Source organism: Leuciscus leuciscus, assembly GCF_965113295.1.
Source record: "Leuciscus leuciscus genome assembly, chromosome: 13".
Taxonomy (NCBI): domain Eukaryota; kingdom Metazoa; phylum Chordata; class Actinopteri; order Cypriniformes; family Leuciscidae; genus Leuciscus; species Leuciscus leuciscus.
Window position 1 is genome coordinate 42343228 of NC_138737.1, and position 17026 is coordinate 42360253.

General features: G+C 45.0%; 1 protein-coding gene across 1 annotated transcript in view; it reads right to left on the reverse strand.

The window, feature by feature from the left end:
• cacna2d3a (calcium channel, voltage-dependent, alpha 2/delta subunit 3a) overlaps positions 1 to 7488 on the reverse strand; it is a 152512-nt gene extending 145024 nt beyond the window's left edge. Inside the window, exons 1-2 of the mRNA XM_082187438.1 lie at positions 7095 to 7488; positions 6353 to 6434 (exon numbers count right to left, since the gene is read on the reverse strand). Of these exons, the coding sequence (XP_082043564.1) occupies positions 6353 to 6434; positions 7095 to 7183 (171 nt within the window). The 5' untranslated portion in view covers positions 7184 to 7488. The remainder of the gene's footprint in view (positions 1 to 6352; positions 6435 to 7094) is intronic.
• Positions 7489 to 17026: the final 9538 nt, after the last annotated feature.

Genomic DNA, 17026 nt, shown 5'->3' on the forward strand with positions numbered 1-17026 from the left:
GATTCTTCAAATATTTCTACAGAGGGTGAGTAAAAATTTGTTTTTTAAAGAACACACACACACACACACACACACGGTATATAAGCATATATATGGCACACATATGAACATTTTAAGCTGAATATTTATATTGATCAGGGAGATATTGATCACTTCCTGTGATACAGACACACACACATACTATAACAGACTCCTTGCTCATCCTTTTCCCTTGATTTAACCTTGAAACATGAGATATTTCCAATACCAGGATTATTTCAGCTTGAGCAGTGCAAGGTGTGATGATGATGATGCAGAATGAGACGGCACAGTTTGAACACATGCATGATGATAACAGCGGATAATATAAAAACACATATTCATGCAATGTAAAGAATGCTTGAGATGGAAAAAAGAGGAGAGGTGAGAGACAGGGCGAAGGGTAAAGTCGGTGTATGAATGTGTGAGTGAATGTGAGGCTATATGTAAAGCGCTTTGGTGGCCATAGGTCTGTGAAAGCGCTATATAAATGCAGTCCATAAAGCAAAGCCAGATTTGCTTTGCATGAAGGAAAGGTCCACAAAACCACTAGCATACATTAAGGTAAGAGTCAACTATATAATGCAAGTTTAAATGTTGAAACTATGAACATTTATCTGTTCTTGGGACAACAAGTATTTTAGGGTTGTTTAAAATATTGCAATTTGTACAGTTTGTTATTTAAAATATCACAAAAACTTTACAATAGAGTGCATTAGTGCTGCCCACTTTTTCAGCGCCGTTAGTTTTGGAGTTATTTTTCCATTAATTTCTCCCATAGGGATTTAAAAATATTCTTTGTTAAAGAGTTATAAGCCATGAACCGAATCAACCAGCTACGAGGAGAATCATAACATTACAGACTTTGATTTGGAGCAAAAGAGTTTTTGAAAATCCTGAGCGACGTGCCATTCTGGGGTATTCTTTGGTCCCATCAATGGCAATGTCAACTCAACAAACCTCCGATCACGCTAGGGCGTCCCCGGTAAGCAGCATGCGCTGTCCTCGCCCAAACGATATGGGAAATTGGCAAGGGCTGCCTGGTCAAGAACGGGGCAGGCCAAAGACATTAGTCCACAAGGAGAGCCACACCGATGATGGATGCCACATCCTAGACTGCTCAGAGGCTCATGATCTCGCCAACACCTTTTTCAAGAAGCGACCCTCTCACCTCACAACCTATTCTAGCGGTGAGCGCTCCACACAAACATGTACTACTGGATGCTAAGGCTAGGGATCAATGCCAAGGTGATCCCTTCAGACAACATAGCCTAACAACATCGGGTGCTCTTCCTCTTCCTCAACAACTTCACATGCGGAGGACAGAGCATGAGCGAATCAAGTGTTGGAAGTAGGGGTGTAACGGTTCACAAAATTCACGGTTCGGTTCGATACGATACACTTGTGTCACGGTTCGGTACTTTTTCCATAGGCTACAGCAAAAATAAATAAATGGCAGAGAAATTTCCTTATTAATTTTTTTTATTTAATGAAACTAACATCATAAAGTATGATTTTTTTTTTTTTTTTTTTTTTGATTTTTTTACTGAGCAATAATGGAGCTATACTTGACTCTTCTTATGAGCAAATAAAACAAAACAGCTCCTTGGACAAAATGAAATGTAATATTGTAGTAGTAGGCTAGTTATAAACCAAGGTTTATTTTAGTTCAGATTAACATTTGAGGGCAGCAATTGTATTCATAATGTCAAAATAAAACAGACGTAATGTTACCTGAAAGCATTATAGCCCACTATTCCTGACAAACTTCCCATACCTTGCAGTTAGTGTTACTACAGCAAATCCATTCCACGGTGAATGTTGCTGATCTGTGGACACTGGCCAGTTCATTCATGGCACGATGTTTCTTCCTGGTTTCCATGTCAGTGCTGTTTGATCCGTTAATAACAGAGAAATGTGCATGTTTCTCACTAGATCTCGCAGCGATGTTATTACTTCTGTGGCGAATTCAAATGCTTTCTTTACTGGTCTGGATCTCTTAGCGCTGTGTGGTGTTGCTTGATCAGGCTCGCGCATAGGGCTCGCGAGTCCCGCTTCACAGGTCAAAACTGATAAACGGTCCACACAAACACAATAAGAGTAGCTCAGTTTCGTTCCTTACATTGCATTTGCCAGTTGATGTTGTGGTCGCGCCAGCCTCTATGAGCGCGCTTGCCACCCGCGACGCGCCTTCATTTGAAATAACGAAATTTTGGTCGGCAGAAAAAATGGTCCAACAAATAAGTGTATCGCGAAAACCGAACCGAAAGCCTGGTACCGAACGGTTCGATACGAATACGCGTATCGTTACACCCCTAGTTGGAAGTGGCCCGAACACAAGAACCAAAAGCCCTCAACACCCGCAACATTGACTCTGATCAACCAGTGCAGCCCTTCTGGAATGAAATCACCACCCAAATCCACGAAGTGTGCACCAATGTGCTGGGAAAGACGAAGCCGGGAAGGCGATTCATCGACAAGGCGACTTGGTGTTGGACAGAGGAAGTCCAAGCAGCAATCAAGGCCAAGAAGATGGCCTATAAGGTAGAAGATAGGTAAGAAGATCTCCAGCAATACACTGTGTGCAGAATTATTAGGCAAGTGAGTATTTGGACAATATCATCATTTGTATGCATATTTTCCAACTTCAAGCTGTATAAACTCGAATGCTTATTGGATTTAAGCATATCAGGTGATGTGTATTTGAGTAATGAGGGAGGGTGTGGCCTAAGGAGATCAACACCCTATATCAAGGTGAGCATAATTATTAGGCAGCTTCTTTTCCTCAGGCAAAATGGGCCAAAAAAAGAGTTTTAACGGACTCTGAAAAGTAAAAAAATGTAAAAAGTCTTTCAGAGGGATGCAGCATTCTTGAAATTGCTAAGATATTGGTGCGTGATCACAGAACCATCAAACATTTTAAACAGGGTCGCAGGAAACGTGTTGAGAAAAAAAACCCGTAAATTAACTGCCAAAGATTTGAGAAGCATCAAATGTAAACCCATTATCCTCCAGTGCGGTCATTTTCCAGAACTGCAACCTACCTGGAGTGCCCAGAAGTACCAGGTGTTCAGTGCTCAGAGACATGGCCAAGGTAAGGAAGACTGAAACCCGACCACCAATTAACAAGACTGACTGTTGAAACGTCAAGACTGGGCCAAGAAATCTCTGAAGACAGATTTCTCAAAGGTTTTATGGAGTGATGAGATGAGAGTGACTCTTAACGGACCAGATGAATGGATCAGTAATGGGCACAGAGCTCCACTTCCACTCAGACAGCAGTAAGGTGGAGGTGGGCTACTGGTATGGGCTGGTTTTATTAAAGATGAGCTAGTTGGAACTTTTTTTCGGGTTGAAGATGGACTCAAAATCAACTCCCAAACCTACTGCCAGTGTTTAGAAGACACTTTCTTCAAGCATTGGTACAAGAAAAAGTCTGCATCTTTCAAGAAGACCATGATTTGTATGCAGGACAATGCTCCATCACATGCATCAAAGTACTCCACTGTGTGGCTAGCCAGTAAAGGCCTTAAAGATGAAAGAATAATGGCATGGCCCGCTTCCTTACCTGATCTAAATCCTATTGAGAACTTGTGGACCTTCTTAAACAGGAGATTTACGGTGAAGGAAAACAGCACACCTCTGAACAGTGTCTGGGAGGCTGTGGGTGCACACGGTGTGGAATCAGCGGCAAAGTGGGCAGTAGCAATAGTCCCGAACCATTGGCCAGGTGATGCAAACCATCAGCTCCTCCGAGACACGCCAGCCATCTTCCAAGAATGGTGCGACTACTTCTCGCAGATCTGAATAAAGAGTTCCCACAATCCACCAATTCCCAGCCCTGAACCCGTCCCGCTGATCACTGTAGCCGAAGTACTGGTAGCCATCAAGAAAATGAATAATGGCAAAGCAACCAGACCAGACTATATCCCGGCCTTAGGCTGGAAACTAATGGGATGGCGGGGAGCTGAGATCCCAGCATCACTCTTCAATCGGATGATCACAGAAAACAAGCCCCATCCCGAGCCTGGATGACCAGTGTCACAGTGCCAATCTGGAGGGCAAAGGGCGATGTGAGCGACTGAACCAACTACAGACCCATCAGATTCCTGTGCCATACCATGAAGATCTTTGAAAGGATTCTCGATCCCACCGATGCTATCCAAGCTGCCCAGCTACTCTTGCAGAATCATCGAAAGAAAAACAAGAGAGTCAGCATGGTGTTCCTGCACTTGGAGAAGGAGTTTGACCAGGTCACATATATCGCACCTGGTCCCTGAGGCCTACAATTCCTCCATCCGGATACTTCCAGCGTAGTCCGCTGCCCCACGGGAATCTCACCAGCTTTCAGCATTAGCACTGGAGTTCACAGAGGATCGACCCTCTCGCCCCTTCTATTCATCCTATGCATGGGTACGGCAACAGCGGACATCCAATCGCCACACCCGAATCCAGCCCACAAACCACAGGCACCATCATGGTAGACGGTCAAGACGTGAAGAACTTGATGAGAACAAGACGTGAATACAGCATCAGCCTCCCGGACGCACGTGTCAGCGCCGCCTGGTTATAGTGGCGCCAGGTCTCAGGAGTCCTATGCGATCGGCGAACGCCCACCCGTCTCAAGGCGAAGATCAACAATTTACTGTTTCCGGCTTCAGGGGAAGCAAAAACCATCGATTACCACCTAGGTGCTCACAGGTTTAGAAGTTATTGTTCAAAATCAGTTTCCCTTTGAAGAAAATTAAGTTTTTACTTCTGGAACTGTTGCACTCTACAGGGTTTCATTTGTCTATAAGGTCTCACACACACACAATAAGCAGTGTGTGAGCCGCAGGACACACTTACACCAGTTCATTCACATTACTCTACTTTACATTCTCAGTCTCTTCTCTTTCTCCGTGCACATTTCTTCCTCTAGGCCTCCTGTCATACGTCTCTCTTTTCTTCCCTTCTGTTGCCCTCTACTCTGTTATTTTCTGCTCGCTGCTTTTCTGTCTGCTCACCAGGCATGTTCTCTTTCTTCTTTTTAACCCGTCACACAGATAATCTGCCCCTCGGGCTCCCATCTTCTCTGCTTTAGAAGCACACACACACACAAAGGCACATATGCCACAAACATCCACTGTCACTGTCTTTCCCCTTAAAATTAAAACAGTTTGAACTCCAACCAGCTCAATGGTGACAAAAGAAAATCACACTAATCTCTCATAACATCCATCTGATCCATTACAGCAACATCAGCTTCAGTAGATCTGAATAACTACATGTGGTACCATGACAAATTAAAAAAGATAAATAAAATATTTAACAAGAGTTTCTTCTTGTTTCAGAACGTACAGAGAACATTAAAAAGTAACATTCCCATAATGTTTGAAGAATGACGCAATGGAACGTTCCTTTAACGTTCATATAACCAAGAAAAACAACTTTTTTTAAATGCTTGTTGGGATTACAAGAAAAAATATCTGCCAATGATGTCAGAAAAAAAAACTTAAATCAAAGGAAAAACAAGTTTATTTGTGTATTTGGATTTTTGGCAGATGGATAAATTTTTCAGAAAAAGAAGAATTAATATCTTGTCATTTTGCTTCTCGGGTAAATGTATTTTTAGATATTTGTACTGAAAAACAAGACAAATATACTAAGTAAGAAAACAATTTTGTGCTGTGTAATTTTTTAATTGTTGAATTTTGCTCAGTATGATTTCTCCATTCTCAAATTCATGAAAACTAATTCCAAAACTAATTTGTGAACAAACAAAAAAAAAAAAAAAAAAAAATTATAATAATTATAGATTAGAACTGTTGGATTCTAATGCATTTATTTTGGTATGTCCAACTCAAACAATCACTTGATATTCAGAAATGTTATTAAGGAAGCACAGTCATTTATTATAGTGATATTTACAAAGCCACTGAGTTATTTTCCTCTATAATCACAGGCCTTGAGTGCTGAGCTCACTCGCACAACACTGGCGATGGAAGAGCGACACACACCCGGGCGAAGCGGAGCGCTTGCTGCTCGTGGGTGGTTTAATTAGCGTAGATTGTGTGTGAGGAAGAGTGTGAGAACCGAGAGCTGCAGGAACACAAGCACACACACACACTTCTCTGTGCTGAAAGGACCACAGGAAGAGATAAAACCTTATATTGATAGTCAAAAATAGCATGTGTGTCCATTAAACAGAAGTAAATGGCACAGCGTTGGTAATACTTTGATATATACCACGATTCTCACCAAATTCATACACCATGACAATGACAGGGTACACTTCCGAGAATACCATGGTACACTGCAGCAGAAAACCTTAGTGTTAATGATAGTGAACTACCTTTTGCAGCAGCTGAGAGCCAGAGTACTTGGCCGCGATGGACTTAATCTCTCCACCAAACGCAGAAGCCCAAAGTTTCACACTAGAACCAGGGGAACAAAAATATGAAAACATGAATTTGAAAACATGAACATATTTGGTTAGGAAAGATACGTGCAACATAGTTGACGAGTGTATTTCAGCTGCTCAAACCACATTTTAAAATATTGTTTAATTATAATTATGTATATTTGACAATGTTAAAAATAAAGATTTCATACGTTTTTTGGGGGGGGGGTTTTGTTGTTTTTTACCGTAACCATATTTTTCATAACTTGAAGAACATTTTAATAATCTAAAAAATATATTTTTTTCCACTATAACGAACCTTTTGTGGAATGGAAAAGTTTCTCCTTATGGAACCATTTGCAAATAAAGAACCTTAATTGTTAAGAGTGTATTTAAGCAAATATATCGCCTTCAAAATATAATAGTCTCAGTTAACTTTAGAATCAAAAGAAAAGTTTAAAAACTTTGAGGTAGAACTGTTGAAAAGGTAATAACACAGAATGTTAATGATGTCCGTGTTGTAGGATCAGTGTGGGCGTAATCTGCACTATTATGTCGGACAGCAAATACATGTGTGACAAAATGACAATATTTTAATATGCCTTTCTGTCAGCAATAGTTGCACACAATCAACAGCGCAAACAGCATTAAACACCTCGTGTTAGATTAATAAGACAGAGTAAAGTGTACTCACACTGACAGGGGAATACCCTGAGGAGACGCACAGACGCGGATGCTGAGTGTAATCCACAGGAGGAACAACACACACCTCATGCTAATCATGATGTCCAGATCTTCTGAAGAGATGAAGGAGGTCCGTTCACAAACTCATCTGCAGACTAGCGCTGCTTACAGCACGTGTGTGTGTGTGTGTGTGTGTGTGTGTGTGTGTGTGTCCAGTCGGAGATGATGATGATGATGACGAAGCGCGTGCATGTGTCTGTGCTCGTGCTGCAGTTTCTCTCAGATGAAGTGCGCGGAAAGAAAGAGGAGAGAGTGTCATGTCTTCCCTCTCTTCCTCTTCCTCTGGGATGAGGAGCTGCGGTTCTTCACAGGAGAATCCGCTGTCAAATGATGCGATGATGAAATAGTGAACGCGACGCGACAGAGAGAGAGAGAGTGGGAGAGACTAGAGATGCGCTTCACTCCTGTAAACCCGGTGTAAACCCGGTGGCTGGGCTAGCAGGACCTGGGCCAGGGCTTACACGCAGATCATAAAAATGACTTTATTTTATTTTTTATTTTCATTTTCGGATCAGAAAAATCTGTTCGAATGTCAGATGCCAACATTATCATCTGAACGCTACATCCAGATATATATACAGCTTTCCTGTAGCTCAGTGGGAAGAGCATTGCATTAACAACGCAAGGTTGTGGGTTCGAATCCCAGGGGATTGCACATACCTATGTATAAATGTATAGGATAACGCAATGTAAGTCGCTTTGGATAAAAGCGTCTGCCAAATGCATAAATGTAAATATATATATATATATGCGACTGTTAAGGGAACATTAGGCTACATTTTATCATGTTGCACACATTATTATTATACATTGCCTTTGGGTGTTAATCTAAACATTCTGAAACACGTAGTAAAAAATAATAATAATAATAATTAAACAGGAATGATTCAGAAAAAAAAAAACGTTCCATAAATAAAGTAAAGCCTAAATAACGTTTTTGTACGTTTTTGAGACCATTATTAAAGGTTAGCCTACCTCTATGCAAGTTTTTTGTTTTTTTTTGTTTGTTTTTTTTAAACATATAAATCCTTATTCTAAAACATGTTTTTGTCTAAAGTGTTTATATTTTAGACCTGTGGGGATGGTTTTCGCGGGAAATTGCATACACACGTCACTCGCTCGTGCGTGTCTCGTCATAGAGAGAAAAGTTGCTCCACTCTTGCGAGATTTACAGAGATTACATGAATAATCATGAGTTTCCCAGAGTCATCTCAGCAGGTTTAGTGGATTATTTCATAAAGTTAGTCTAATATAGATTCATCATCTCGATAATGTATGCGCAGACAACAGTTGTTTACCTTTTCATAGCAGTTAATAATGTTGTTGTTAGTGTGCAGGTTTTGTGCAGTCATCCATGATTGAAGGACATGGCATTCACTTGATTCAGCTCGTTGTTCTCTTCCTTTGTACCTTGTGAATGTGATGTAACAACTGAAATAAAATAATTGATAATTGATAATTAAAAATAAATGTAACAGTGGCTGTTTTAGGAAAAACGGGGTGTTGGCTCCAAATGCAGCTGAACGTTTATTTAAAGAAGCCACAACAGAACAACGTACATCTAGATATGACAACACCAAACAAAGAACTTGAGAAACACTGGGGTATTTATACACAACAAGTGATGCGCAAAGAAGACACACCTGGGAACAATCAAAGAACTAATCAAGAAAAACTACAAAGGACTACAAAACATGACGCGAAACAGGAAATGACATAAAAGTCCACGCAAGACCAGATGAACACAAGGCAGGATGAATAAACATGCATGTTCTTAATGGGGAAATATAGGGGCAACTTCTGACTACTTGAAATGTTGAAAAAATTAATGTTTTTTTAAAGATATCACATGCCCTGGAGTAAAGATGGGCCTATATGGCCTTGATTTGCCTTTACTGGATCTACAGCATGTCATGGAGTGAACATGTGATATTCTGTGAGACAGTGGAAGATGGGCTTGCCGCTTTAGACTCGCCAGGAACAAACGTCAGCTAGCAGACCCTGAATGTATGAAGAACGACACATAATAAAGCTATTCTCAGATCAATATGTAAAAAATTAATGACATTTTTAGTCTTTTGGATTCTGACATTTTTTCCACTCTTTACATTTTAATGAATATGTTAAAATATTTAAAGCTATTTTAGAACAACAGAAGAAGAAAAAACATACAGTGGCCCCACAAAATATTTGCACACTTTACCACAATTAATAATGCATAAATGTATTTGCAATAATTACCATTCAAAAGTCAGGAATGACTAAACATTTTTCAAATAAACTGGATTGATTTAATTGATCAAAAAGACATTTATAATTTATATTTCAAATAAATACTGATATTCAAACTTTCATCTGTGAATCCTGAACACACACACATGAGGGTTTACACAGAAATATGAAGCACAACTGTTTTCAACACTGATAATAATCATAAATGTTTCTTGATCATCAAATCCTCATATTAGAATGATTTGTGAAGGATCATGTGACACTGAAGACTGGAGTAATGATGCTGAAAATCCAGCTTTGATCACAGGAATAAATGACACTTTACTATATATTCACATAGAGAACAGATGATTTACATTACAATAATATTTCACTATTTTATTGTTTACTAAAAAATATTTCACAGTTTTTTAACTATTTTTTAACAAATAAATGCAGCCTTATTGAAAATAAACATAAAGAATCGTATTAATCCCTCACTTTGTAATGGAAGTGTCTGTATATATAATATATCAAAATGAACAAGAATTTAAAAACAATCATACCAGAAAAATATATATATTAGGCCTAGTTCATGCAGGTTTATTTTAGTTGTTACAGTGATGTATTCAATAAATGATAACAACTAATAAAATACCTATAGTTTAAAAGTATAGCAAGCTAAAAAAGAAGAGCGTAACTGTAATCGACGTAGACGACAGGTCAGGGACGCACAGGTCAGGGACGCACAGGTCGCACAGGTCAGGGACGCACAGGTCAGGGACGCACAGGTCGCACAGGTCAGGGACGCACAGGTCAGGGACGCACAGGTCAGGGACGCACAGATCAGGGTACGCACAGGTCAGGGTACGCACAGGTCAGGGACGCACAGATCAGGGTACGCACAGGTCAGGGACGCACAGATCAGGGGACGCACAGGTCAGGGACGCACAGATCAGGGGACGCACAGATCAGGGGACGCACAGGTCAGGGGACGCACAGGTCAGGGGACGCACAGGTCGCACAGGTCAGGGGACGCACAGGTCAGGGGACGCACAGATCAGGGGACGCACAGGTCGCACAGGTCAGGGGACGCACAGGTCAGGGGACACACAGGTCAGGGGACACACAGGTCGCACAGGTCAGGGGACGCACAGGTCAGGGACGCACAGGTCAGGGACGCACAGGTCAGGGGACGCACAGATCAGGGGACGCACAGATCAGGGGACGCACAGGTCGCACAGGTCAGGGGACGCACAGGTCAGGGGACGCACAGGTCGCACAGGTCAGGGGACGCACAGGTCAGGGACGCACAGGTCAGGGACGCACAGGTCAGGGGACGCACAGATCAGGGGACGCACAGATCAGGGGACGCACAGGTCGCACAGGTCAGGGGACGCACAGGTCAGGGGACGCACAGGTCGCACAGGTCAGGGGACGCACAGGTCAGGGACGCACAGGTCAGGGACGCACAGGTCAGGGGACGCACAGGTCAGGGGACGCACAGGTCAGGGGACGCACAGGTCGCACAGGTCAGGGGACGCACAGGTCAGGGGACGCACAGGTCGCACAGGTCAGGGGACGCACAGGTCAGGGACGCACAGGTCAGGGACGCACAGGTCAGGGGACGCACAGATCAGGGGACGCACAGCTCGCACAGGTCAGGGGACGCACAGGTCAGGGACGCACAGGTCAGGGACGCACAGGTCAGGGGACGCACAGGTCAGGGGACGCACAGGTCAGGGACGCACAGATCAGGGGACGCACAGGTCAGGGACGCACAGATCAGGGGACGCACAGATCAGGGGACGCACAGGTCAGGGGACGCACAGGTCAGGGGACGCACAGGTCGCACAGGTCAGGGGACGCACAGGTCAGGGGACGCACAGATCAGGGGACGCACAGGTCGCACAGGTCAGGGGACGCACAGGTCAGGGGACGCACAGGTCAGGGGACGCACAGGTCGCACAGGTCAGGGGACGCACAGGTCAGGGACGCACAGGTCAGGGACGCACAGGTCAGGGGACGCACAGATCAGGGGACGCACAGATCAGGGGACGCACAGGTCGCACAGGTCAGGGGACGCACAGGTCAGGGGACGCACAGGTCGCACAGGTCAGGGGACGCACAGGTCAGGGACGCACAGGTCAGGGACGCACAGGTCAGGGGACGCACAGATCAGGGGACGCACAGATCAGGGGACGCACAGGTCGCACAGGTCAGGGGACGCACAGATCAGGGGACGCACAGATCAGGGGACGCACAGGTCAGGGGACGCACAGGTCGCACAGGTCAGGGGACGCACAGGTCAGGGACGCACAGGTCAGGGACGCACAGGTCAGGGGACGCACAGGTCAGGGGACGCACAGGTCAGGGGACGCACAGGTCGCACAGGTCAGGGGACGCACAGGTCAGGGGACGCACAGGTCGCACAGGTCAGGGGACGCACAGGTCAGGGACGCACAGGTCAGGGACGCACAGGTCAGGGGACGCACAGATCAGGGGACGCACAGCTCGCACAGGTCAGGGGACGCACAGGTCAGGGACGCACAGGTCAGGGACGCACAGGTCAGGGGACGCACAGGTCAGGGGACGCACAGGTCAGGGACGCACAGGTCAGGGGACGCACAGGTCAGGGGACGCACAGGTCAGGGGACGCACAGGTCAGGGACGCACAGGTCAGGGGACGCACAGATCAGGGGACGCACAGCTCGCACAGGTCAGGGGACGCACAGGTCAGGGGACGCACAGGTCAGGGACGCACAGGTCAGGGGACGCACAGGTCAGGGACGCACAGGTCAGGGGACGCACAGGTTGGGGACGCACAGGTCGGGGACGCACAGGTCAGGGACGCACAGGTCGGGGACACACAGGTCAGGGACGCACAGATCAGGGGACGCACAGATCAGGGGACGCACAGGTCAGGGGACGCACAGGTCGCACAGGTCAGGGGACGCACAGGTCAGGGGACGCACAGGTCAGGGACGCACAGGTCAGGGGATGCACAGGTCGGGGACGCACAGGTCGGGGACGCACAGGTCAGGGACGCACAGGTCAGGGGACGCACAGGTCAGGGATGCACAGGTCAGGGACGCACAGGTCAGGGGACGCACAGGTCAGGGGACGCACAGGTCAGGGACGCACAGGTCAGGGGACGCACAGGTCAGGGGACGCACAGGTCAGGGGACGCACAGGTCAGGGACGCACAGGTCAGGGGACGCACAGGTCAGGGATGCACAGGTCAGGGACGCACAGGTCAGGGGACGCACAGGTCAGGGGACGCACAGGTCAGGGACGCACAGGTCAGGGGACGCACAGGTCAGGGACGCACAGGTCAGGGACGCACAGGTCAGGGGACGCACAGGTCAGGGACGCACAGGTCAGGGACGCACAGGTCATGGACGCACAGATCAGGGGACACACAGGTCAGGGACGCACAGGTCATGGACGCACAGGTCAGGGACGCACAGGTCAGGCACCATATTCATCCAAAGCCACTGGAAGGAAACCGGAAACCTTCAGCCATACACGCGTAAGAGGTTTCCTTGCTTCACTATACGCTGGATAAACCCCCTCATGCAGTGACTGTATTACAGGCTATGGGACAGTTGCAGGAAATTATGATAATGAACATAATTCAATTTTAATAACTATACCATACACGTTTTATCCCCTGGCTTTTGAACACAGACATATGTAAAGCTCAAATCTGGACTGCAAATACCTAGAGAAGTGCATGTTTGGCAAATCCAAAACCAGGAATGAATTATTCATTGCCTGAATCAGAGAACTTCAAAAATGCATGAACAGTGCAGGAGAATTATGAGGAAAGACCAGCTTTGCTTGACAGTTTATGCACTGGTTGTTATTGCTGTAATGTCGGCAACCCTACTTTAATTGTCCCTTCAGCCGCTGCAGGTTTAATGCATTCGGCTCTGCAATAATAATCCTTAGCCTTCAAAATAGGCTATTATTGTCGGCAGGTGCTGTTATTATACCGTATTTAAATACTTAAAGTCCCCCTGTGGTGAAAATCCAGCGTTTAATGTTGTTTATGTGTCTATGTGGTGTTTTTAATGTGCTTTAAGACAAATCATGTGTAACTTCATAAGTCGACACCATTGCTGAGTATTTCCTCCTTAAAACTGCAGTGAACCAAAGACAGTCTCAAAAACACGCTTTGAAATCGCTGGTGTTTCTGACGTCACAAACTACCTTGTAACCAATCAGATCAACGTGTGATCGTCAGCCAGTGGATCTCTGAGCTGAGTGAGTGAGTGAGTGGAGGCGGGGCTCATTTGCATATTCATAGAACCGTTTAAATTGGTCATTTTGGTGATCAAAGATGAGTTTTAAGGGACAAAATTATTGACTACAGGGGAACTTTAAGACACACTATAAAGTAATGTCATGCATTATAATAAATTACCATTATCATACCAACGGGCATCATTTAGTAAAACAGGACAAACAAGCACCATATTTCATTTCACACTGGGACACTTTGTGGTAGTAAAACAGCATTGCTGAATTCATAAGCTGTTAAACTGAACTTATGGTAAAAATCCGACAGTTGTGGTTGCCAGAATTTTTACAGTTAAAAATATGGTAGCAACATAAAGTTTTATGGATTGAACTTAGATTTACACAAAAAAAAACATATATTATATAGTTAAATACTACATATAATATTAATATACCAACGTACTAAAATCGTCTTAGGTTACGTATGTAACCCGGTTCCAAGGAAACGAGATGCATAGCAAACGTTGATGCTATGGGATCGCTTCTGCGTGACTGGTGTCTAAAGAATGTGTGAAAACACACCAATCATGATTGGCTGACGTCAGGTCAGGTGACGTAGCGCATCAGCAAGACCATAAGAGGGCACATGCGTCACGGAATAGACATTCCCCGTGTCTCATAGGCCAGAGAAAGTGCATCTTTTATCCAGTGTGGAAGACGCTGCTAGATGACCACAGACTTGTGCCAGTGGTTGAGTGGATTAATGCCACTGGCCTTAGCGGTGGAGAAGTGCTCACAGTGAACACAGTCCGGCCCCTCGAGGCCTGACCCAGCATGTGTTTGAGTGTAATCCGGTCTAATTCAAGCAGCAGGAGGCCACTGGGCGATCTCTGCTCTTCTGAACGAAGTCAGCGCTAAAAGAAGAGTCACTTCTAGAGTCTGTAACTGATCTGAGGTTGACTCTAAGGGTTCAGATGCTGTCTGCCTCTGATGAACCTTCATGGACCACAGAAGGGTCCCAAGAGGGCGTTTGCTGCCTGAAGATGGGCCTCGGCTGTCAATAATCAAGCAATAATCGAGACACCAAGGGGTTCCTCTCCACAGAATCTCTAACAATGGTTGTGTGTCTAGCAGAAGTATGGCCACATTTACCTTGAGCATGGCTTTGGAGGAGCTCCAGCTCTGAACCACCCGGGCAGTGGACAGGGTTCAAATGGCGTTTTTCACACCACGACTCCGACCCACGACATGCACCATTTTAGGGCAGACAATATCCTTGTGGAGGGAGCCCTGGATCTCAGAATCTTTTCAACAACCTCCGCTGAGAGACGGGAATCTTTGAGCTGGTGTCCCACAGAGGTCAGACCCATAGGGCCCTATTTTAACGATCTGAAACGCAAGTGTCAAGCGCAAGTAACTTTGTGAGCGGATCTCCGGCGCTGTTGCTATTTTCCCGGCGGGATAAATGCCTCTTGCGCCCGGCGCAAATCTAAAAGGGGTTGGTCTGAAGTAGCTTCATTACTCATAGGTGTGGTTTGGGTGTAACGTGAAATAAACCAATCAGAGCGACATCTCACATTCCCTTTAAGAGCAGGCGCGCTTGCTCTAAAGCGGATTCCTATTATAACGGCGGATTTGCCAGACGCGCGCCAGGAGCGGTTCACAGCCAAGGAGAGCAACGTTCTCGTCAGGGACATTGGAGATGGAGAAACCCACCCAAATTAACTTCGGTTAAACACATGTATGATAATTTGGGTAAATGTGTAAGTTAGATGTATGCTTTTATAATAAATTGTCTGTCTATCTATCTATCTATCTATCTATCGTAATAATGTATGATTTGCAAAAATGAAAACTGCTGCTTCTGTGTAGATGAGAGAATCAAAGTGCGCGTTGTGCACACGCTACATTGATTATGGCCGAGCATGCGCCCTTAAAATAGCATAAGAATAACATGCGCAACGCGCCACTGACTTTAAAAAAAATTTTCCTGGTTAGTGGCGCAATTGTTTTCTAAACCTGCAAAATAGCATGAAGGAACGTTTGCGCCGGAACACGCCTCCTCTTTGCGCTGAACCGCCCCCGGGAGCGCAAGTGTATTTCTTAGTTAACCGACGTGCTTCTGTGGAGGGAAAAGTCTGCTTTGCGCGGGTGCAAAATAGGAATGATACATGCGTCGGTGTACAAAGTCAATTGCGCTGGGTGCAAGATAGGGCCCAGAGAGTCCAGGGCCGTGTTCATCAAGCCTCTGAGAATTACTCACAAGAACACTGATAAAAATGTACTTAAGAGTGAAATATTTCTTGGCTCAAAGCTGCTCTTAAAAGTTAGTTATCAAGGATCTCAGTCGTAATTTAAGTGAACCCCTGCACTCGAGACAGGAGGAGAATCTCCGATCCTCCGATCCTCTCCGTCCAGCAGAGACACTAGATCCTAGAGCCAGACTCTGGCTGGCCAGAATTAATCGGTGAACTCAGTCTTGGCGAACCCTCACCAGAACTCCTAGGAGTAGAGCTATTCAAGGACAGGCGTGACAATGGGTCGACTCCTTGGAGGCGAACAAGACAACACACACTGCTCAGCTGTACCTCATATAGGCTCCATCTCCTGTGCAGTCACCATTTTCTGGGCTTGCTTCCAAATGTGTATGTCCCGGAATATAGACTGATCTGAGGGAGAACAGTCTGACTGCTAACCAGCGGTGCGTTTCCCGTCCAACGCCGTAACTCGCTGCTTTACTACCATAGTACGAGGCATCATTGAAGAAATCAACTAGCTAGTCACGACTGTTTCCCCAAACCATACTGTCGCAAATTGGTCGCTCAACCACGTTGGTTAATGATGTCACGCATGTGGTGGAGTAATAACTTTCTTTAATGAATCTGTTTGAGATCGAATGTTTGCTATAAATTACGGACATGACATCTGATGAATATTTATCATTTTTCTCAGTTATTTTGCTTTTTTTCCAGATTCAATCATAGGCTCGTTCTTACGCACTAGAGCTCGTTCACACATGCACACTCTTCAGAATCGACACTTTAAATCTCTTGACTAACTAAAAGACGTAAATTACATTTGTATGTAATATAAATAAAAGATATAGATTGCACTGAATGTCAGCTTGCTTATTTTGCTCAAGATAAGGGTTTATTGAGTCCACATGGCATGAAAACTAGAGACTCTTCTTCTAACCCCAGGTTGAGATCTGTCGTTTCAAACTTACAACATTGCGATGCTGTTTTTATGCTGTGAATGCATTGTGCGTAACCCTAATGACTCGCAGAGCTCATCCATGTGTGGTTTGAAATCCTTTTCAAATCGCATTTCTGGAAATGTTGTTGTTTTTGGCATATGCCTACCAACGCAACGTCATTGCCATAGAAACCAATGCATGATATTCCAGAAGAAGAAAGAGCGGCATGG